We start from the raw sequence: 22857 nt of genomic DNA, 5'->3' as shown, positions 1-22857 counted from the left end.
CTAAGTTCTTTCCAATTAAAGTGGGGAGGAAAACTGAAAAAAAAATTGCCTATTTTAGTTATACACCTCAAGAATACCTGAATTAATTTAATTCTTTCAAAGCATAGGCTTAGTAACTTAGATTTTTACACAGAAATGTGTTCATAGGCTATTTACCTAACACTTAAACACTTGTTATTTCAAATAGCAGGAGATTTCAGAAGCTGGATTCCAGTAATCTGAGGGAGCAAGGCTTTATCATTTCACTAATGTAACTCAAGCTTCAAGAAGTAGTTTTGTGGTGTTTTTTTTTTTGACCCAAGGACTTCTTAAAAATTAAAAAAAAAAAAAAAATCTGTAAGGAATAGTAAACCTAAACCATCAGTCTTCATCAGTTACTTTTGAATATGTTGTTTTAAACTGTTTGAATAGTTTCCATAGCATAATTATTCTTGATTACTGTTTTTAATAACATGGATGTATTGGGATTTCCAGTTTCTTCGCAGATCCTTTATTTAAATCAGAAAGCCAATTTTGAACAATTACTATAGCTATTTATAGCTACTGTACTGTAGCTATGTTAAAAAGTAGAGGCATTTTCATATTGCATAAGTAAAAAAATATTTTTTACAGTATTAAAATTTGAAGTTGCAACTGAAGAGGAGTTTAAGAATGCGTCTGTACTGTTTTATAGCTAGTTCTTGTTTGAAGCATTTTCCTAACCTAGTGTTATGCTTGGGTTGATGGAAAGCTACAGTGTGTCTTCTACCTTGGCATAGCTTTGCCACAGAAAAGTAGTATTGTTTTGACAGGTCTGTCACTTGCAGTCCTGCTGATACTGTTATTGCAAGAAGTAAAATTGTCAGTTATATCAACTTCACAATGTTCAGATAATCTCTGAGCAGTGGAAACGAGCAGTACCATGATTCACCAGAAAAGATGATACCAAGGAAATTTAGGCCTCTTTTCCAGAGGTCTCTAATATCAGCCTTCAAACAGACAAAAGGATCTCACCTGCAAATTTCAGGCTCCTTATAGGCAAGCTCTGCTTAAGTTGCAGCTACAAGTTGATGTAGCTCTTGAACGTTGTAGTGTGGTTTCACTGTGTAGTCTTTAACTTTCAAACTACATGAATGTCCTTGTTGAGAGTAGTATTGCTTTTAAACAGATTCAGCATTCTTCAACTGTAATGTACTGAAATGTGTACGCTTGTATACATGTAGAAAAATGATCTGCTAGGTGAGCTAATAGCTATTAAACTACTCTCTGAAGTTCCTATTAGTTGAATGAATTGATTTTTACAGGCTATTTTTACCAACAAATCAAGCAGAAGGATTTATTTTCTAATTTCACTGGATCTTCTTTAGTTAAACTTCCATAGGATCAGTAGAATTAATATCCTTAAGTTCTCTCTCACTGAGATGTTATCATAATCATGAGGTTTTTTTAATTTTTAAAAAACAGACTAAATTTGGACGTTCTCTTCATTTTGTTATTTTTTTGAAATGTGTAAGAGAATGTGTCCTTCTTACAAGTGGTAATGATTTAAGGTCAAAAGGTTGGAGCAGGAGGTACTGTTACCTGTCCAGACTGGTCACATTTGTATAGGTTGTTTCACTTTTAAAACTACATGTGTGCAACTCTCCGCTGTCATCTAACAGCACTGTTTTGTTTCACTGCTGTTGTTACAGCTGGGAGCTAACCCTTGACATTTTCATTTATTTATTTAAGTCTGACACGGTCTAAGGTGATTAAATAAAATGGTTGCAGTTATCTGATAAACACCTACTTGTAGTTTGCGCCAGCATCTTCTGTGTAGTGAAATAACTTACCTTTTGCTGTCTAATGGGAGGAGAGAGAACATGTATATAACGCACCTCAGTTCCTTCTTATGTGTCTTTGGCAAATAGGATATGTGGTGGTTTTACTTCTCTTTGCTAAGTGGTTGCTGTTTGATATTAGACATTATATATTCAAACTATCTTAAAATCACCCAGCTTTTCTTAGTGACTAACATCTATTCAATGCTGAGACGTTTTCCTGTTAGTGTGATGGGTAGTAGTTGTTTCGCAACATACATGTGAAAAGCTGGAAGTAGTACGTAGTTTGCTAGGTTGATAAAAACTTTGCATTTTTGCTCAAAATTTACTTCTCTAGAGACCTAACAGTCAAATTAGAAACTTCTAATGCTCATATATTTCAGAAGACTAGGTTAATAGAATGACTTGATTGAATGTAAATCAGGATTCTATTTTAGAAAAGTTCACATTCTTTCTCCGTTTTTCTAGTGAGAGAGAAGAGGAAGAGTAACCACATCAACCATGTAAGTAAAATTCTTAAGAGAAACAACTGTGGTAGTTCTATGTGTACGGCCCTGCATACATTCTAAGTCATTCTTAGCAAGATAAAAATGAATTATCTTTGCCCATCTTTCAAAAATAAGCAGGCGTAGTATTACAGAGCATACAGTGGCTGATGACAAAAGAATAATAATGGCTTTCTCTTTTATCAGTCTTAAGCGTTTCAAAACAGTAAATAATAAAATGCAAGTCAAACTGCCTATGTTGGTATTTAAAACAGAAATAAAACTGGATTAATTTCTCAGCTGAGATGACAAGTCTTAAACAACTTACTGTTTGAACATCACTGTAAGGCTTATTGTAACAAACATTCAGCATAAAAAAATGATGAACAAACAGTATCATCAGCATGAACAAATAATAAGTTTTAAAATTTGAAAATATGCTCTAAGCTGCTTCTGCACATATTAGATATTTTTCTTTGATGTGACTTATAACATTTCATCTTTTTTTATTAATAAGTGGATAAAAATAATTTGACTAGTAATGGAACATAATAAAAGTTTAAAAATGATGCCTAGCAGAAGTGTCTACTGATAAGTTACTAGTAAGATAATATTTCAAATGTGTTGTATTTAATACAGTTACGGGGTTGTCCATCCCTCCCTCCTTATAATACCAGCTTTAGTCTGCCAGCACCAAGGTGAACTGTGATTGGATTGTTTTTGGCAGTAGTTTTAGACATGGCTTTTAAAAATATGGTCGCAGAAACGAATGCATCTTGAATTGCTAGATTAAAACTCTTCTCTCGGTTATGATGATATATCTGAGTTCAAGGAATTCTCTAAAAATGCTCAGGGAAGCCAGAGTTAGTGTTACAATAAGATAGGAAAATTTCTAAAGTATAAAACCTACAGCTAAGATATGGTGTAAAGGAAGGGAGAAAATGATGATGGATATAAAAAAAAAAAAAATCTAAGAAAATGTTATAAGGGAAAGACTCAGACCATATCTGGCAAGAATCAAGTGAAAGAACTGAGAAAATCAGAGGACTTGGCTGCTTTAGCTGCAGCTAATTCTGCTGAAAATTGCTCATCTAAAAATATGTATATTACAAGGGATGGCTTATAAGCCAATTTTGCACAAAGGCTTATTCTGAGCAACTTGATGGCTATGAGGTAGCTTACACACCAGGAGCATCTACAAGCATCATCATCTACAAAGACCTCCTCTCAGTAGCTACTTTAGCTATAAAGCCAGTATTCACTGTGGTAAACCAAAGCTTACAGAATCAATCTTTTTGATTTTATTTCTTGTTGCTTTCTTTTCCTCCTTCCAAAGGTTTCTCCAGGGCAGCTTACAAAAAAATACAGCTCATGCTCAACAATATTTATAGATGACAGCACGGTCAGTCAACCTAACCTTAGAAGCACAATAAAGTGGTAAGAGCCATTCGTTATCAATAACGGGCTTAGTAACACTGCAAAGTTTATTTGGGATTTTCGTGGTGGTGTCTGTTCCAAAGGTAGTTACATACTTCAATGACGGGAGCATGGCATTGCTTATTCAAGTTGGTCATGGAAGAGGTGTAGAGGTTTAGTTAATTATATGACTGCTGAAGTGGACTTTTTTTCTTTTTTTTCCTTTCCCCTTATTTTTTTCCTTTTGTTACAGAGCTAATGTATTGTATTTCAGAGTAGTTGTCATACACTTGAGAAACTGAACCAGTGTTGAAATGTGTAAGCATTTTGATTTTAAAAGTGTGCATTGGGGTGAGTTCAGAGTCTTCAAATTGAAAGCCAAATCAATAAACTGCAGATCTGGGAAAACTTGAAATGTGTTTTGTATGGAGTTTCAGGAAAAGTTTGTACAACTGTTTGCTACTTCCCGGTGGTATTAGTCTGCCCTCTAGTTGTGGATAAAAGTATGTTGCTGGCCTTGGTTTTAGTTCTAGTGCCTACTGTTTCCTGGTATAGTCCTTACTTTAGATGGGTGAGTTTGACAATTACTTAGTTGTCTGGGTTCTCCAGCGGAAACGGCTGTTTTAGCTGTTGTTCTGGATAACACAGAGACAGTTATTTTCACGTAGACTATTCCAGATGAGAAGTGCTTGAAGGGAAAGGAAGGTACAACAGCTTCAGGCCCAGAAAGCTTTACTGTCTTAACAGTTTAGTAGAGTTTGGAAATATCTAAGATTTTTTGCTTTCAAATTCGGTTTCAAACAAAGGTATCTAGCGTTTTATTTATCTTTTTGTAAAGAAGAACAAATGTAAAAGATAGTGCTCATGCAGTTTTGAAGTGGTGTACAGTTGGCAATAGATCAGTGCTTGTCCATGATAATTTCCTGTGACAGCAGTATTCCTGTTGTCACTGTGAATATCTGAAATTTGGTTGCAGTAAATGAGTGTCAACACTGATGAGTAGATGAGTGTCAACACTGGCATTCTTTATTTTGCTATTTTTAAAAAATACATCCTAAATTAGACAGCCAGAGATACAAAGTTGAAACATAAGCAGAGTATATGCAACATCAAATAGAACATGTCATATTTTAGTTATGAATAGTCGACATTTTCAATAAATGTCACCTAATCAGGCAATGAAGGTATGTGTTTAAAATCCAGCATAATATTTCCTTCAAGGCACAAATATCTCTACACCAAATGTAAAAGTAGCTTGGCTAGCAAATCTGATTTGGCTAGTTTCTCTTCAGGCAGGTAAGGATCAGAAGTGGGGTAACAGGTATTCAGGGATGTGGGAGGATGCTCATAGATAACGGGTTCTGAACATTTTGCCCTGAACAACAACTTTTGCAGCAGAATAATCTGCACAGAATATGCTACAGTATGCTTTGTTAAAACTGTATTTTTCTTTCTCCTTTTTTTTAGTGTAACATTAGCAATATTCTACCACATAAAGAACAGGTGAGTGTGCTCTTTTCTTCCTTTTTTTTTTTTTTTTGAGCTGGGGATATGGTCTTGGTCATTTCAGTAACAGCTAGTTATAAGAGTTGAAAAAATCTGGTAACTTCATGATGTATCTGCTTCCTCTTTGGACCCCTTTTTGAGCTGATATGGAAAGGTCCATAATACACCTGTCCAATGACACATGCTTCAAACAAAGCATTAAAAAGTCAAAACAGAGGGAGTGAGGAAAATACACTTAACTCACCACGCATCAGCCTTGGGACTTGGGTTAGCTTTTTCTGAATACAGAGGTACAGATTAGTTTTGATATGTGAAGGAACACACTGTCCCATGTACAAATAACCCTTGCCATTATAGCTAATTACAGCATATGCTTCAAAATTGCAGCTGTCTTTTTTGAAATAATGCTAATCAATCACGTGGTTTCACATTTTAAAGGAGAAGTGTACTAAGCATAATATGAACTATGGCTTCTGTATTTGGAAATTCAATTTGACTTGCTGGTGCGAACATGGATAACTATTCACTGTTTAGCTTGTTAAATATTCAGTTGTAAGATCTTACCATTAAATGCTTTGCAAAAATGCAATATAACTTCATGCATTGTTCTAGGAAAAGATGAACTATAAAATATGTTCCTTTATTCTTTAATGAATAATACTTTTTAGTGGAGCATAGCATTACCAATTAAGTCTCGTTGTTAAAACAGATTTTTACTTTGTAGAGATTCAGACAGATCATTGGATATTTTTGATGAAAAATCTCATCCTCTCACAGTAAGTGTAGCTTTTTTTGATCCTCTGAATGTGTATTAATATACATTTTTTTGAAAAATCTTGATCTATAGAACTTATATATAAAAAAAAAATGTCTTAGCACCAGTTCAGAAACAAATTAATGTTAAGCTATATCTTTATACATAAAATACAGTGCAGATGGCATCTGCTGGATTTCTGATATCAGCGAGATCATGAACAGAAACTAGTCTTTCTGAATATTACAACGTACGTTTGGTTTTCTCTGCATTATCTGAATCTGTTTACATAAAGCAAGCACGTGCTGATTCATATATATTTCATATCAGAGCTGTCTTGTCTGACTCCTTTCTTTTTCCTCTTTTAACACTACTTTAGTTAAGTCTTAACAATTTATTTGGGAAGACATAGTAGGTATGTGCCTAACCTTTTAAGGTTGTAAACAGGAGTATTTAATGCATGAAGTATCACACAAAGTAGGAGACAGTATTTCTCATCTTAAAAGGCAAAAATTTAAAGCCAGTATGTTTAATGCTGCTCGCACTAACATCTAGGAGCATTCAGTATGTGATTCCAACATAAACGGTTCTGGTATATCTCTTTAGACAATCTTTAAGATGCAAAACCTCATAGTACAGGCTAGCTCAAGACTGGTGTGTGTGCTTTTCATGTCCAGTTTGAGCACTACTAGCTTTGACTGTCCTATAGAACTGCTTACTCTATTTTCTCTCACCTGAAATAAATTTAGCAAAGCTGTAGTGTCTTTAAAAATTCAGTTCGCTCTGTGACTTAGCAGAGTGAATGCAGCTTAATTTAGATCACATATTTGGCTTGTTAACAATCAGTTGTTTAAAAAAAAAATGAAATGTTTAAAGTTTTGGTAGAGGTTCATCCATAAACAGGACCCATTGTGCTGGGAATTGTATACTTTAATAAACATAACTCTTGACTCAATCAAAATAATGAATTTCAGAGAAGAGTTATATAGATTTCTTGTATGAAATGTGGCACTTCAACAGAAATATCTGGTCCAAAACTGTTTTAAGTACCTCAATCAGTTGATTCGTATTGAGAATTATTTATGTAAGATGAACTCCATCCACTTCATCAGACAATTTTTTTCTTTTTTTTTAGCAGTCTGACATCTTTTGATCCGCTCATATAGCTCACCTCCTAATTAGCGAGTAGGAATAGAGGAAAATCATTGTATCCTTTAGGGAACACTTAAAGGTTTCTTCTATCCTAGTGCAGTACACAGACAGAAATGTAGTGTAAAGGCTCTATGTCATACTTTTGAGGGGAAAGATATAAATTACTTCCTAATGCCTTTAGCAATAGGGTTTGGGGCCTAGTATCTACAGTTCCTTTAAAGATTAACTGGAAGAAATTTTTGCACATCTTGTCCTCTAAAGATTCACTTACAAGGAAGTCCAAATCCAGATAACTGTCCAGGCTCTCTTGTCCTTCATTACAAAAGTAACAAACTGCAAGTTACCAGCATCATAGGGCTCAGTCACTAACAGTGGTCTTAGACTTTTCCTCCTCGGTTCCAGTCAGCAAAAACATGTTTTCATGTGGTTTTGTACTGCACATACTGACAGGTTCTGGATGGCTCCATTTGCTATTCTGCATGGTGCTTTTGTGTTTCAGTCAATTCTAGTATCATCTTTGCTTGTCTTTTTTTCACAAGTTTTTAGGTACAAGATCACTGACTGTTGTGATCCCACCTCAGAAATCTTTATTTTTGGGAACCTGATGTTGCTCAGGAACAGCTTTGTTCTTTGGAACTACTTGCTTCTAGTGTTTCCTTGACTATTTAGCATGTTGCATCCTTCATTTGGGAGGACCTTAACATCCTCAGCAGAAAGGTAATGCAGAAGAGCACAGATGCAAGTTACTGTACTGTGAGTGTAGCTGGGAATAGATACTTCTGTATGAGTAAATTAAAGGCTATACTTGCAAGTACATTCCCATTGGAGAGAACTAGTGTTCTTGTGAGATCCTGGTTTTTTTAATAGTGCAGACCTTTTGAATTGGCTTAGAAGTTTGGCTGGATGTAGGAAGAAGAATCTTCTTACTACTTAAGCACTGGCTTATGAGATCTTGTCTACTTGTTGCCTCTTTCTCTTTGCTGGTGAAGGGAGAGAGAGCAGACAATTTATTGCACCGCTTTGGATCCTCTCAGAGGCAAAAGAGGGAAATATATGCGCTGAACACTTCTGTCCATGAGAACTTGTCTGTGGTCAACTGTATGTTTTTGTGAATAGTAAACCCCAATGGTAGTGCCAGGATCTATTGCTGCATGCTGGTTAGTTTTTCAGAGTAATGCTCAGTTATATGGATAGCATGTCTTTCTATCTCTTTGCTCCCTGACAAAAAGCCTCTATGCTGGCTGTTGGTTCTGTAGACAAATGATAGGAGCAAAAAGTTTTAATACATGTGAACTTGAGCTCAGCCTCAGCCACACAGGAAACTATGCAAGGGGGATTCTGCCCACGTTATTCATAATGTTGGTTAGTGATGTATTAGAAGATTGTGTAGACATTATAACGCTAACTTACCTCTTCCTTTTACTTAACACTATTACCTGGCTATTTTAAACTACAAAGCCACATGAAAATACTTGCTTCTTTGCTTATGACTACTTGTATAACATAAAGCAGCTGTGCTGTTCTCACCTGGTTCTGTATTGCACTATACATCTAACTTGGACTACAGGTACCAGTCTTGCAGAATAAATGTGCAAAGTTGGAGTTCTTCAACGCTCATTTTAGGATTGTTTTCACAGACTTAATTATAAGCTTTTCTTCTCTGGTGTGTTTAGAAACCGCTTAGCATCGTGTCGCAGTTAAATCTAGCTGTTCATTAGCTTTGTCTTTCTGAAATTTCTCAAGAACAAGTCTGAAGACAATGTAAGCTACCATCCAGTTCTGCCTGTGATGGAATTATTGAAATGTGTTCTTAAGCTTTTCCTCAGATGGAAGGGGGACCTTGTGAACTTAATCTTGCTTTTTGAAAAGTCAGTGTTTCCCTCGTGTGTATACACCTGTGTGATTGTCTTACTGGGAGAAACCTTCAGGGTTTTCTTTTTAACCTTTTTTTAGTCTGTAAAAAAAAGTTCCATGTACAATAGTAAGCTAGTGTAATAATGACACTAGTTCATGTTCTTTCCCGTTAGTCTTACAGATCAAAAAAGTGTTGACAACATAGATCTTATCAGCTAAAGCTATTGCTGTTTTTTTTGTTTTGTTTGCTTTGATTGTAACAGTCATATTATTGCAAGTCTATGTATTTCTTTCAGTATATGATCTTGTTCTAGCTCTTTGTGACATGAGCATGGTTGTATAAGCTTCTACTTGGTGAGAAGAAATAACTGTGTCTGGCTGTTCTTTACAGTTTGTAAAACAAACTTTCAGTAATTCAAAGGACTTTATTTCAGCGGGAAGAAGTTCCAGATGACTACTACAAGCATGACCCTGATCACAAGCACATCTACCGGTTTGTTCGGACACTTTTCAGTGCTGCACAATTGACAGCTGAATGTGCAATAGTGACATTGGTAAGAGATACCTGATTACTGAAATTTAAGCTTTTAGAATACTTTTGTCCTGTCAGTGAGTGAACTGGGCTGAACCACGATTTAAATAGTTACAGTACCTCATGAAACCATGTTAATTATGAAGACACTATACAAACAGGTTCATTGGGAAAGATTTCTAAGTAGTCACAGAAGTGGTTAACTTAAAAGGAACTTACCTTTCCTGTTTATAAATATGTAATGCTTAATTACTTGTCCAATCAAACATTTGTTTATTTCATAATACATAATTCAGTGAAGAAGCTTGAAAAGGGCAGATAAAGTGGGATAATATAAACAGCAGAGTATACCAAGATCAGATGCAAAGACATCTTTTATTTCAGTGGTATGGAGGCAAGAGCAGGAGATTTGACTTCATATTAACAAGAACAGTGCACAAATAACATGCCCTAAGGGGTTAAGGATCAATACTGCAGGAATTCCATAAGATGAACTTTCTCATTATTACGTCCTTCAGTCATTGCCACCTCTCTATCTGCCCCCTTTTTCTCTTTTTTTTTTTTTTTTGGACCTTTTTCCCCAGATGATGTGGACATACTTGGAACTTAAGAATACTTGTAAAAGAAAGTAATTTCACTACAGGTGTTTGCTTTCCAAAAGAGAGATGGGATTAAGAAAAATGATGATACTGATGATTTTCTTTATGCGCACACATTTATGTTTGTCTGCATGTATACATGTGTGAATACACGTGCACACACATGCAGGTGTATACATATAAGTACGTAAAGTGGAAAAAAAACACAACCTGTATAATCACAGCATTAGAAGATCTCTTAAACTCTGCATAAACTCTGCACTTTGTTGCATACTAGGCTTCAGTCTTCATTGTGGCTTCTGACTGCTAAACAATTTGAAAGGAGAACAGAAAAGAGCTGTCACCAAAAGACAATGTGACAACTAAGTAGACTCAGCTTTAAGGACTCTTTATTAAGTAAATAAGCTAATTAAAAGGGCTATGTAGTTAGAGCTGTTGAAACTCTGAGAGTAGTTTGAGGTTTTTGCTTTTCCAAAGATATACAAACAATTTGACAGAATAAGATGGTAAATAACCCCAGGCAACCTAGCCAGCTGAAATATTTAACAAAAAATACTTGTTTTGTAAAGTGGACTTTACCACTAGATGGCTCTGTTATTATAGGAACACTTTTAGTCCACTTGAAGGCTACAAGCAAAGGACGGGAAGAAAGCATAAGGAGACCCTGGTAATAGGTATTGATCCTGCCATTGGGCCTATACAACAGCTTCCTGCACCCACCAGGTTTAGGGAATGCAACATCAAAAACAATCTATATTCAAAATATAGTGTGTGTGTGCGTGTGTATATATATATATATATAAAAAATATTATATATAATGTAATATTCAAATTTCAAAGTGCTGGTTATTTAGTTCATAGACCATTACAGGAGTGTTAAACAGTAGAAAACTTTTAAGGAAGGCATTGCTCCGATATCTTTGGGCTAATTTGAGATTGCATGGGAACAATGAGTAAAATACATTAACATACCTTTGAACTTGGATATCTCACTATCTAGCAGTTGGTGATGTAGATGAAAGTGGAGGATGACGTTGTTGTATGTGAAGGAATTAAGTCTGTTCCTTAGAGGATGAAGTAAAAATAGTACTATAATGTCTTTCGTTGTGGAGAGTTATCAATTAATGCATCTTTGTCCAAAGACTGTAGATCACAATGCGGGTTTTAGTACTTCCTGTTAAGCTGCAAGTGCTGAACCTTAACCATGATAAAGGCTAGAGTGCTGTTGATTTACTTTCCTAGGTAGGCACTAATAGGCCCTGTCAGTGACTGAAAGAACTCTTAGCAGTGTTTCACTGTAACAGTAGTACTCGCTGCTCAGAACTGATTCTTCAGTATCTTTATTTTATATCTTGGTGGTCCAGTTCACATTTTTTCAATAAATAAAGAAATGAACCTGTAACTCTTGAAAGCTGGGATTCTAAAGTGTAAGTAGTTACCCACCAATACTTACTTTTATACACTTAGTTGTAATGGGATAAAATATACTTGTGTATTCGATCAGTCAAGCATGCTAGTCAGAACTCGGCTCTAGATCTTAATTACACATGTAAAACTTTTTTTTTATAGGTTTATTTGGAAAGGCTTTTAACCTATGCAGAGATTGACATCTGCCCTAGTAACTGGAAGAGGATAGTCTTAGGAGCTATTCTGCTGGCTTCTAAAGTCTGGGATGATCAGGCTGTTTGGAATGTGGATTATTGCCAAATATTGAAGGACATTACTGTTGAGGACATGTAAGTTGCAAGGTTTGACTAATCTGTGCTTTCAGAATGGTAATTTTTGTGATCGTGCCTTACTGAAAAAATGTCTCTCTGGTGCTATGATGCATAACTGGTGTCAGGCCTCATTCCCTTTTTTAACCTAGGAAACTTGGATTAACCTTACTTTGAGACAAATCTGTTTTATTATTTCTGACTACTGGGCTGAGTAACTTCAAAATTAGTTTTCTTTTAACCTTTTTCCTCCAGTGGTGAGCCATGGGACTGGCTGCTTTGCCTAACTTTAAAGTGCCCTATTTTTATTCTTACCAATAGTCTTTTTGAAAAAACAAAAACAAAAAAAACTGTTAGAACTAAACTTGTTCCTTGCCTTTTCTGTTTTAGAATTTGAAAAATTGCAAGGTAAGTTGTCACTTGTGACTTAAGCATTGGCTAGATGTAGTAGCAAACATTTAAGTATTTCAAGGTGGCAGACGTGTCATTTCTGTTGGTATCTATGGTTGCGTGTGTTGCATCCAGCTGCTGCTATAGGTCTTCCTCTTTGGGTGAATTCATAAACTTGACCACATTGCTGAGAACAAATTTCTCAGTCTTACCACTCCTTGTTTATGTAAAGCTGTTTCTTGTATAGTTTCTTGTATATGTTCTTGTCTCAGATACTGGATCATTTTTTCAAAAATTTTGAATCCACTCTCTTCCTGCTGTATTCAGCTTTAAGCCCTGCAGTTTCAGAGAATGTTCATCCTTGTGGCTGTGGGCCCACACTACAGGCTGGAGGTGTGTTTATGTGGAGTGGATTTGGCCCATAAGATTTTGTTAAATTCCTTCTTGCGAAGCTCTCTCTGAGAGCTTTGAGACGTCAACACTTTTAATTCTTCTAGCCAACCTCCTCCTGCATTTTCTTTATCATGGTGGTAGAAATCATAGAAAACTAGCTTAATATCACGCTTTCTGGCTTTAATAAACTTTGTGAAATGCTCTGTCCATTTTTGAGTTTCATCGTGCTGTTGTGCTGTGACTGTGTCCAGGCCTATGTAGTAAAGTCAGTTCTAGTACAAGAGAAGACTGAGGTGGTAGCAGTTCTTACACAGCACTGGTAGGCTACTTAAGTTATATACTCTGTTCTCGTCCAAAGCTTTCTTCCCTGGATTCAGCATAGAGATAATGTTTAAAATACCGTAAGTAAATATCTATCTAGGATAAATTCCTTTAGTAGGAGGAATATCCAGTTTTGTTGCTTTTCTGGGGGGGAGGAGGGTAGGAAATATCTAAAAATACAGGAGTTTTCTTCAACAAAACAGTTCTTGTGTTTCAAATTATTTTGTTTTGCAAATATCAACAGCAAACATAGTATCTTGTTTTATGCATACCCCTTGCCTGAGACTTCTTTGTCTCCAAAAGCAGGGCTGTGCCAGCCTGCTTTCTGGAAAGCATAATTAGTGATTTTATACAATGTACATCTTCACTCAACCTGGCTCAGAGTGCTCATCTATCTGAGGAACATACTTGAAGCATTGCTGCAAATAACTCTGAGATGGCTGAAGTGGGGTCAGTGATGCTAGGAGTGCTGGAGTATACATCTTGCTCTTTTTGATGTCCCTTCTTCTAGCCCTATTTGGGAAAAATCAAATTGATAGCACTGAAAATATCTGTAACAAGCAGGATGTTTATTCTCTATAGCCAGTGCTGGGTCTCCTGAAATTCTCAGTACTTACATTTTCAAAGCAGTGATGGTGCTAAGGGAAAAAAAAAAGACAGAATTTAGGCTTTTGTTTTTTCCTCCCCAACTTGAAGATGGGAATTTTGTAATCTCATTTGAAATGATTTAGACCTTTGAATTTAGGTATGGGCAGAAACTGTACAACCCCTTTCTGATAGTGGCCAGGGGTTCCAGTTAGGCCCTGTGCTGATGCAGCTGGGCAGAGTTCACTGCTCCTGGATTGGGCAACATCACCACAATCAGGACCTTGGAAAAGTGCTTAGACTAGGCAGCAAAACTGAGTTTTAAGCTTTTAACACTGCCTTCTTTAAACTAGCCACCTGATGGTGAGCAGTAGTTATTTTGAGTACAAGCATTTCTGAGAGAAAAGTTGGCAGAAGATTTCAGGCATGGTTGCATTCTAATGTTGGAGATGGCTGATGATGCTGTCAGGGGTGTGTGTGTGTGGTGGTGGGAGAATCACCCCAAGCCCCAGCAGCTCCTGAACTACAGGTCACTTGTAGACTCTACTAGGTGGGTCATTCCTGTTGCAGTAAAGGTCTGTCTACAGGGACTGGTATCAAGTTTTATTTGTGAATTTTCCTCTTTGCTTGAAATATCTAGAAGGATCTTACTAACTTAATGCATACTCTTGTTTAGCCACTGCAAGTCAAGCCTGGGATTTACACCAGTTTGAAACTGGCAAAAGGATTTATATCAGTTTCAGGTCAACCAACTTGCATGCATGTGCGTCTGTGTATGTACACATCTGCACAAGCCATGGGACCATAGGCAGACACCTCTTCTAAAGGCAGGGTAGGTGCAGCTCATCCTCACCAAACACCCCTTGCTGCTTAAAGGCACTCGTTCTGCAGCCTCATCTCACACCTCTGCTAGCAGTGAGCTGTGTGGCTGTCAGAGAGACTATGTGTGTATTAAAGTTTGCTCTCATGAGAGCAGATCTGGAGCCCTGCATTCAGCTCTGAGGCCTTCAGCACAAGGACAGGAACATATTGGAATGAGTCCAGAGGAAGGCCACGAGGATCATCAGAGGGCTGGAGCACCTCTCCTATGGAGACAGGCTGAGGGAGCTGGGGATGTTCAGCCCCAATAGAAAAGAAGCTTTCAAGGAGACCTTATAGCAGCGGCCTTCTAGTACCTAAAGGGGGCCTACAGGAAAGCTGGAGGAAGATGCTTTGTCAGGGAGTGGAGTGATTAGGCAAGGGGGGATGGTTTTAAACTAAAAGAGGAGAGATTTAGATTAGGCGTTACAAAAATTCTTCACTCAAATCTTCACTCAAAGGGTGGTGAGGCACTGGCACAGGTTGGCCAGAGAAGCTGTGGATGCCCCATCCCTGAAAGCATTCAAAGCCAGGCTGGATGGGGCTTTGGGCAACTTGGTCTGGTGGGAGGTGTCCCTGCCCATGGCAGTGGGACTGGAATTAGATGATCTTTAAGGTACCTTTTAACCAAAACCGTTCATGATTCTGTGATTTGCTAAAGAATGTGTGCTACTGGCCTCGTGAGTCACAGATGAATTAATTTGCCTTAGCTTCCTTCCACTCAAGATAGATAAAGTGCTCATCTTCCTTTTTTCCTACCACAAGCCATTTCTCCTTTGACCAAAGCAAAGTTTTTGTTTGTTTTTAACTGAAAATGTCTTTTGGGTTGTAGTGGTTTTTTTTGTTGTTGTTGTTTTTGTGTTTTGGTTTGGCTTGTTTTGGTTTTGCTTGCTTACTTCTAATGGAAAAAATCAAAGGAAATTAAACTGATATTTGGAAGTCATCCTTTGTCAAAACTTGCTTGCTTTGATGAGAGTGAATCCATAATCACTGAAAAATTAACTGTGCAGCTGCTAATCTTGCTGTGATTACTTGTTAAGGGGACACATGCTGTTCATTCTTTCGGCTACATATATTTGTAAATAAGGCATAGAAAACACATGGGCATTATGCTTTCCCAGGTTTTAAACCACTATTAATAGTCTTGTTAATCCAATGAAGAATTGTATTTTTATACAATTACAATGTATTAGTGTAGTGAGTACAAAAGGGGCAGTGAAGAGCATTTATTCACAGGGTAAATCAAGCTCTGATCAGCTGATCATCAAAACATTATCTGATTTACATTTCTATAGGCTTATGACCATATGAACAGGAAATTAATTTTGGCACTAGGTTCAATGGTGCTCAAGTCCACTGTGCTAAAAACAAGCACAAAGCTGCTATTGATATTGAGACCCACCATCCAATACAGGACACAACCTGGATGATTCCTTCATTTATTTCTTCCCTGACAGGTAAAACATCAGTTTTAAAAGCTCCCAAAAAGCAAGAACAGCCTTGGCACTGAATTTGTGCAACGTATCTCCTGGTGTATTTACGCTTGACGTACACAGTTGCTACATCCTATAGATAAAGGTCTGTTACCAGTAGGAACAGTCGCTGTGACTTAGTGTTGAATTGCTTGGTTTGGGTACCACCCTGTTCGCCCAGGTTGATTTGTTTATTTAAAAAAAAAAAAAAAGCTTTTCTTCTGTAGAACATCTCTGATTTACTTGACCACAGTACAGTAGCTGAAACAGCCTTTTTTATGTCACAGCTCTTTTCCCACTTTCCTCCAAATATTTTGCCCAGTGAAAATAGACGAGTGAGTAAAAACTGGACAGTGCCCTTTGACACAGTACTTTGTTATCCTGCCTAATGCTATTGAGGAGAAAATTCCTTCTCCCACCTAATGCTGCTTATTTATTTATTTATTGGAGATGAATCCATGTTGCTTCAAGAGGCTTTTTTCTGTGAGATAATAGCAGCAGCTCTTCATAGATCCATTTGTTGCCGTGGTGATCTGCCTACTCCTTTTGTTAGTCCGCCTCTACTTCAATAAACCCCCTTCCTGTTATCAGCCTGGTGAAAATGTCTGCAAGTTCTTCAGAGCTAATAAACAGCATACATCATTCCTTTCATCTGATCACTATAGTGTGGGGCCGTACAAGAGAGTGAGAATGGCGCATGAATTGTACAGCTGCACTAATGGAACTCCGAAGAATGAGCCTCCTGGTCAGCCGAGCGAGTGCACGACAGGGCACTACCTTTCTCTCTTAGCTGAAGGTGCCAGGACTCAAAAGCTGCACCTTGTTTTGAGCACCAGTGAATGAACTGTCTCTTGAAACTAATAATGCAGGCCTCTCAATGACTATTTCAAAGTTACTGGTTCTAAAAACTAGCTTGAGGTCTCCTCAGAATTTTCTGCCAGCTGAAACAATCTTTTTTTTCCTTTGTTTTCTGCCTCCTAGGAATGAGATGGAAAGACACTTCTTGGAGCTACTGCAGTTTAATATCAATGTTCCTGCCAGTGTTTACGCCAAATACTACTTCGATCTCCGCTCCCTAGCAGATGACAATAACCTGAGCTTTCTGCTGGAGCCTCTTAGTAAAGAGAGAGCACAGAAACTGGAGGTAATGGTCTGAGGTTGGCTGAGCAGGGGACTGTGTGTGTGTGTAGTAAGAGCATCTGTTGCTAATCATATTAAGTGGCAGTTAGAAAAACTAAAAAGCTTTTAGATTAGTGTATTACAGGCTAATTTAACCCCTTTATAACTACAGTTAGCGCTTTTAAAACCATGCCTAGGCTAAACTAGTATTCTGAGGAAGGGAAGGGAACAGAGATCATGGAAGTCTAGCAGATCACTAAATAAAATGGATTTTTGGAACCATAGTTCAGCTAGGCTACTGAAGATTGAAAGGATTAGTGTCATATGTAATGGATTGTCTGTCCTTCCCTGGTCACAGTCAGTATTCCAAGCACCTAGAGACAGTCACACTTGGACCTTTCTAAATACTACCAGCTGAAGGTTTCCCACTGCATCCCACTGCACAGCTGCTTTTAGATTTAGAGGGAGTGCTCTTACTGCTCTCATGGTTTAATAAACCATTTGTTAGAGGGACAGCTGCAGAAATAGTATGTTTCTTTTCGCAGTCTTTAGAACCTCACACTTCCAAAGAAATGTTGCTTTAAGACAAACTTTTGGAATAGCTGCTTCTTAGGAATACTTCAGCATGTCCAGAGGAGTATAAATATATATTACTGACCCTTTTTGCTAAATGGAGAAGGCTGCCCTGCTGCAAGTCCCCACAGCATTCCTTCATATGAAGGCTTGTTTTAAAGACCTTTTGCAGTGTCAGACTTTATTCCTTGCTGGTGAATATATATATAAAAGATACTTTGAAAATATCTAAACTACCTGGGTTCCCAGGCAAAATTTCTTGTTGGATCAGTGCAACCTTTCATCTGTCCAGGTTTAATTGATGACTGTGTGTGTTGTTTTGTTGACCTTTCAACAAAGGCATTAATGCAGGCCCTGTGTACACTGATACCATAACCCCTTTCAAAAAGGGGTGTGCTATGGTATTCTTGGCTTATATTGTTTTATTGTCCACCTCCAATAATTCTGCCAAGTGCCAGTTTTTTTATTTCATCCCAAAGTGGTTGAACTTTGGGAATAAGTGTGATCCCTCCTGGTCCTTTGGAATGACAGGTATGATATGTCTACAAATTCCTCTATTTAAAGTTAAGCAATGCAGCTCTTCTGCTTTGTCTCACCCTTGTTACTTGCACTTTAAGCTAACACTGTCACTAATTGTAAATGTGGTTGTAGGGCAGTTCATATTCCACAGGAAATTGTTTACTGAACTGCTCAGTGCCTATGGCATAAGTGGATGATTTACAGATTGTGAGCCTGTTTTGTTTCTTCTTTGCTAGCATTTGGGAGCTTGGTATTTAAAACCAGAGTAATTTTCAGTATGGTGTGTGGTTTGCCATAACACACCTACATAGGGCACACACACACACACACAAGGCATTTTGATTTCTAATTCTGAAACGTGATAAATATTTAAACCATTTGCTAAACTTCTTTATAATTCTACCTTTCTGTTAGAAGCACATGAGAAGCTGATAGGAGCCCTTATGAAGCAGTGAATTAGTATTCCAGGGACTGAAAACTGATTTACAACATGTGGGTGACTGGGGCTAAATATGTCAACACAGGTTGCCTTATGATTGATGTGCTAGCATTAGAACAGGATGGAGAGTCTGTCTGGTCTTGCACTGGGAGCTCATACAGCCAGTGTCTCAAAGAATGCCACTCTTGAGCCAAATGCATGCCTCCAGAAGGTCGGCAGAAATAAATGTAAATAATTATTTTAAAATACACTTAAGAGTTTATTCATGCTCAGAGTGCTTTTCACCTTTTGAACTTCCAGAACACTTGGCTGTGCTGAATGGGTTCTGCCTTAAAGGGAAGGTGTAGGCTTGTAGCTTATTGTAGGACTCTGAAAGTTCATCTGGTGATAGGTGGTAAATAATTAATGGAAGTAAATGTTCAGGACTGAAATTCAGTTCAGCCTTTTATTACTGGTATCCTTACTTGTTTGCATTGATCATGTCTGAAAGCTTCAATCAGAAATAGACTTTACGGGGAGGATACACATTATTTTCTGGACAATTGTGTTACTAGAATTGAAATAATTTGGCTTGATACTAGAAAAGCAGCATCTGAATAAAAGCTGCTTGACTAGCTAAATAGCAGAGCAGAGGTAAGCCAGTAAGTGGCTGGAAAAGCCATTAAATATTAAGTTGTCCACACATGCTGATACTTAATAGCTGTGTTAGTGCCATGGCTATTGCTGTGCCATTGAGCAGTGTGCTGCCCTCCCTTCTTGACTTGATCACGTGAGTGATCTTGGGAAGAGCAGCTTGGGGAAGAAGGTGTAGAGAAAGTAAAGGCAAAACTAGAGGTCCTAGTACAGCTTTTTCACTGAGTGGCCAAGGGCAAGGTACTTGAGGAAGTGCAGAAACCATTTTAGCTTGAGCCTTTTTTCTCATAAATGAGAAAATTTTGCTATATGCATTTTTGTGCTGTTAAAAACCTAAACACCAGACCTAGCTACTGGATGCGCTTCTGTACATAACTTGCACAAACTTGTAAGTCTGAAATGAATCCAAGTTTGCCATTAGGTAATGAGACTGGCAGATGAATGAAGATACTCAGGTATGGAAACCACTCACCTTTTTAATGTCTTAATTCCAGATGAATGGGATTCTTGTTAGCATGGGAAGGGACCCCCTTAATATTTTCCCTCCAAAGTAGTTCTTATTTACTGTCATTCCTGGTTTAAAAAAAAAAAAAACTAGTAGTGTCACAGCTACAGGGTGCCTGCTGTGTTGGTATGACACTTGTAAAAGCTTCCTTGAAATGTTCCAGTTTTTCTAATGTGTACTTTTCTTTTTGTTTCTGAACATGATACCCAGGCTATCTCCCGGCTGTGTGAAGATAAATACAAAGACTTGTCAAAAGCTGCTATGAGACGATCTTTCAGTGCTGATAATTTAGTTGGTATCCGCCGTTCTAATGCCATCCTCTCCTGAGGAGAGAGAAAGGTGCAGCACCATGAACCAGCATCCATATCAATCGGAGGAATACCACCACTCCATGCACACAAGCCAGCGGTGATGGTGTCTTCCAGCAAAAGGAGGAGAGGAGGGGTAAAATTAGCCAAGGGAGCCCAGAGCTTGAGGAGCATACTTGGTGCAAAAGACAAGACCTTTATCAAATAACTCTCTCCTCCTTTTAATTTATCCAGAGGTGCAAAAACAAACTTGTCTCCATCTTTTCCCCACAGATGTTTGCTTACTATGTAGGCCTATAGCTGTGAACTCTTGAGGTTTTTAATAATAAGTAGTTTTAAATTTTAGAATTTAAACACTAACCACATGACTATAGTTACAATGTTCTTCTCTCCTCTCCCCTGTCATCCAGAGTCTCACTGCATTTGTATTTCAGGCCAATGCAGTGTTATGTTAACAAAAACGAAACAGAACATGGGACTCTTTAAAGTATAAAGCCACTCTGGAGCTGAAAACAATAGCATAGACATGTGTTGATGGTTTTTCCCTGGTTTGGCTACTAAAAGCTGCTATTATTGGTGATCTGTTCATAACCAAGAAGCTGCACAGCAGGAAGGAATCCCAGCTCTGCACCAACTTCACTCCAGTAGAGATTGTCAAAAGACTTTGAATGTTTTGACTGGGGGCAGAGAGATGGTTTTATGTATTGTTAAAATATATAGGGTCCATGCTGCATTTCTTGTGAATTATGGTGCTTCTCTCATTTTCTAATACTTATTATTGCTCCGGAAGAGACGCAATCTGTATATTTTTCTGAGGCATTGAATGAGAAAGTTGGTCTGGAAACATCATCACCATCCCAAACAGTGTAGCAATCCAGTGGTGAATGGCATGTGTGCAGCACTGCTTCTCGAGTTCTACTGCAGATCTCTTGTGCTATATACAGTGGAGTTCCTAAAGCTGATATTGTGCATCCATCTGGCTCTCCTTGAGTATTTGTTTCTTGGGAGGGATTTACATTCATAATGAGACAGTAATGAGTTTGAGAATCCTAGACTACCTAACAGGGTAGATTTAAAAAAAAAAAAGTGTTCAACTGATAATTGTCAAAAATATTTAAAACTTTTTTTTTCCCCAAAGTGAATTTTATCTTGCGCAACTGCTCTTGAGGCTTGGGTTTTGTTCCTTCTGAGACTTTGGAATGGGACCTCACTTTCAGGCTCTGAACCTGAACTCTAAACAGGATAAGTATTATTAGACTCTTCCTGTTACAAGTCTTTGTAATATCTTCCCTTCTTGGATCCAAATAGATTCTAGGCAGTTTGTCCTAGGAGCAGATCTCCCTCCAAATGGCACGGTTTCTGTGCACTTCCTCTTCTAGCCAAGGTCCAGAAACTTACACTGAATAGCAAGTCCATACACTTTTGAGAGTGGGGGTGTCTGAGTGCAATAATCAGTTTGGCTGCACTCAACTGTTAAAATGATGCATAAAGTCTTTTGTGGTATGCAAATATGCCAACCCCTGGCTCTCAAATCCATGGAACTTGGCACTTCAGGTATTGATCACAATTCAATTTTGAAAATAATGCTACATCTTCAGGTGGTTTTCCTTTCTCATGTTTGTATTAAAAGAAAAGCTAATAAACTCTATTTTAATTAAAGTTAAAGGTAAATTGTGTGTTCTGTACAGTTGTCTGATTTCATTCCCTTCACAAGTATTTGGTGCTGTGCAGTTTCTTTCAAGTTATGGAAAAAGAGGGGGGTGGAAATCAGTGGTGTGCATTAGGGCCTTCCCCTTTCCCCGTACCAGCACATTATGTTCATTTTATTGCAGTTACTTGTGAACGTCTCTGGAGCCGGCAGCAGAGGTCATTTGGCAACTTCAAACTGCTCGGTCTGCAGCATCGGGCAGGGCCCTGGCAGCCGGCTTCAGCTGAAGGAGTGGCAGGAGCCTTATGTAGCTGCCCACCTATTCCCCTGTGTCGCTTCCACTTGGAATTGGGCTCAGGCTGCTCCAGTAACTAATCACTGACAGTTTCTTTGCACATAAATGACCTTTAAGTAGGGCGAATCTGTCTGGAGGTGATTTTATGTTTTTAAGTCCTCCCTTGAGTTGTGCTAAATTGGAAGCTACGAGTGACCAACTCCTGGATTGACTTGTGACCTAATTGCTAATGAGCTTTTCTTTCCTTAGCACTGCCAGGTGCCTTCAACTTTGTGAGGTCAGTCTGGATTCACTTCACTGTGGGCTAGCACATGGTTTCTGCAGATACAGCCATTCAGCTCCAAGGTGCACAGCAGCGACTTGTGGCAGGCCTTTACCTATTTGCCAAAGGAGATGAAGCCTCGTCCTGCTGATCTGGCTGGCAGGTAAATGACAACTTCAGCTGACAGCTGCTTCTGCATTCTGTCTTCCAGGAGACTGCTGCTCATAACTTAATTTTGTCTAGAGCCTTAACTGGCTCCAGTTTTTCTGTAGCTTAGCCCAGAGCACTTAGTCAATAGGATTTTGATCTGTTCGGCAGATGCTAAATAGAGCTCAACTACAACATGACCTCTTAAGAGAGGGAGAACAGCATTTCCCTTTAACATTTAACATTCTGGTCTATCTGAAAGAGAGCCTGGAAAACAAACCTACAGCATTTCTTAAGTAACCAGTAAGAAGTAAAACTAACAGAGCACAGTTGAGGGGAAGAACAGTGATACTGTTTCAGAGAGAATTCTATTTAGGTGGGTCTGCTGTGAGCTGAACTGGGGTGGGGAGACACCCTGTAACTTCCGCTATTCTTAATATGTTGGCAGTTCTGTTCTTACAAAGGCAAAATAAAAATTGGAATCATAGTAGAATTAAAGTGAATGTTACCTACCTCTGCTCCCTCTGTTCAGCTACAGGAAGGATGTATCTTGTGACAGGAATGCTTGTTTCTTGCTA

At 38.1% G+C, this 22857-nt stretch overlaps 1 protein-coding gene across 3 annotated transcripts in view; it reads left to right on the top strand.

The window, feature by feature from the left end:
* The window catches only part of CCNYL1 (cyclin Y like 1), a 35262-nt gene extending 14886 nt beyond the window's left edge, over positions 1 to 20376 (top strand). For 2 of the 3 annotated variants that reach the window (XM_067000028.1, XM_067000027.1), the window contains exons 3-10: positions 2268 to 2302; positions 3621 to 3721; positions 5168 to 5203; positions 5916 to 5982; positions 9401 to 9520; positions 11667 to 11833; positions 16813 to 16975; positions 19830 to 20376. In XM_067000028.1, coding sequence (XP_066856129.1) covers positions 2268 to 2302; positions 3621 to 3721; positions 5168 to 5203; positions 5916 to 5982; positions 9401 to 9520; positions 11667 to 11833; positions 16813 to 16975; positions 19830 to 19946 — 806 coding nt within the window. In that variant the 3' untranslated portion in view covers positions 19947 to 20376. The remainder of the gene's footprint in view (positions 1 to 2267; positions 2303 to 3620; positions 3722 to 5167; positions 5204 to 5915; positions 5983 to 9400; positions 9521 to 11666; positions 11834 to 16812; positions 16976 to 19829) is intronic. The other variant, XM_067000026.1, reaches the window with a different exon arrangement.
* Positions 20377 to 22857: the final 2481 nt, after the last annotated feature.

Source organism: Anser cygnoides, chromosome 6 (genome assembly GCF_040182565.1).
Source record: "Anser cygnoides isolate HZ-2024a breed goose chromosome 6, Taihu_goose_T2T_genome, whole genome shotgun sequence".
Lineage (NCBI taxonomy): Eukaryota > Metazoa > Chordata > Aves > Anseriformes > Anatidae > Anser > Anser cygnoides.
This window is presented reverse-complemented; position numbering and strand designations above follow the sequence as displayed.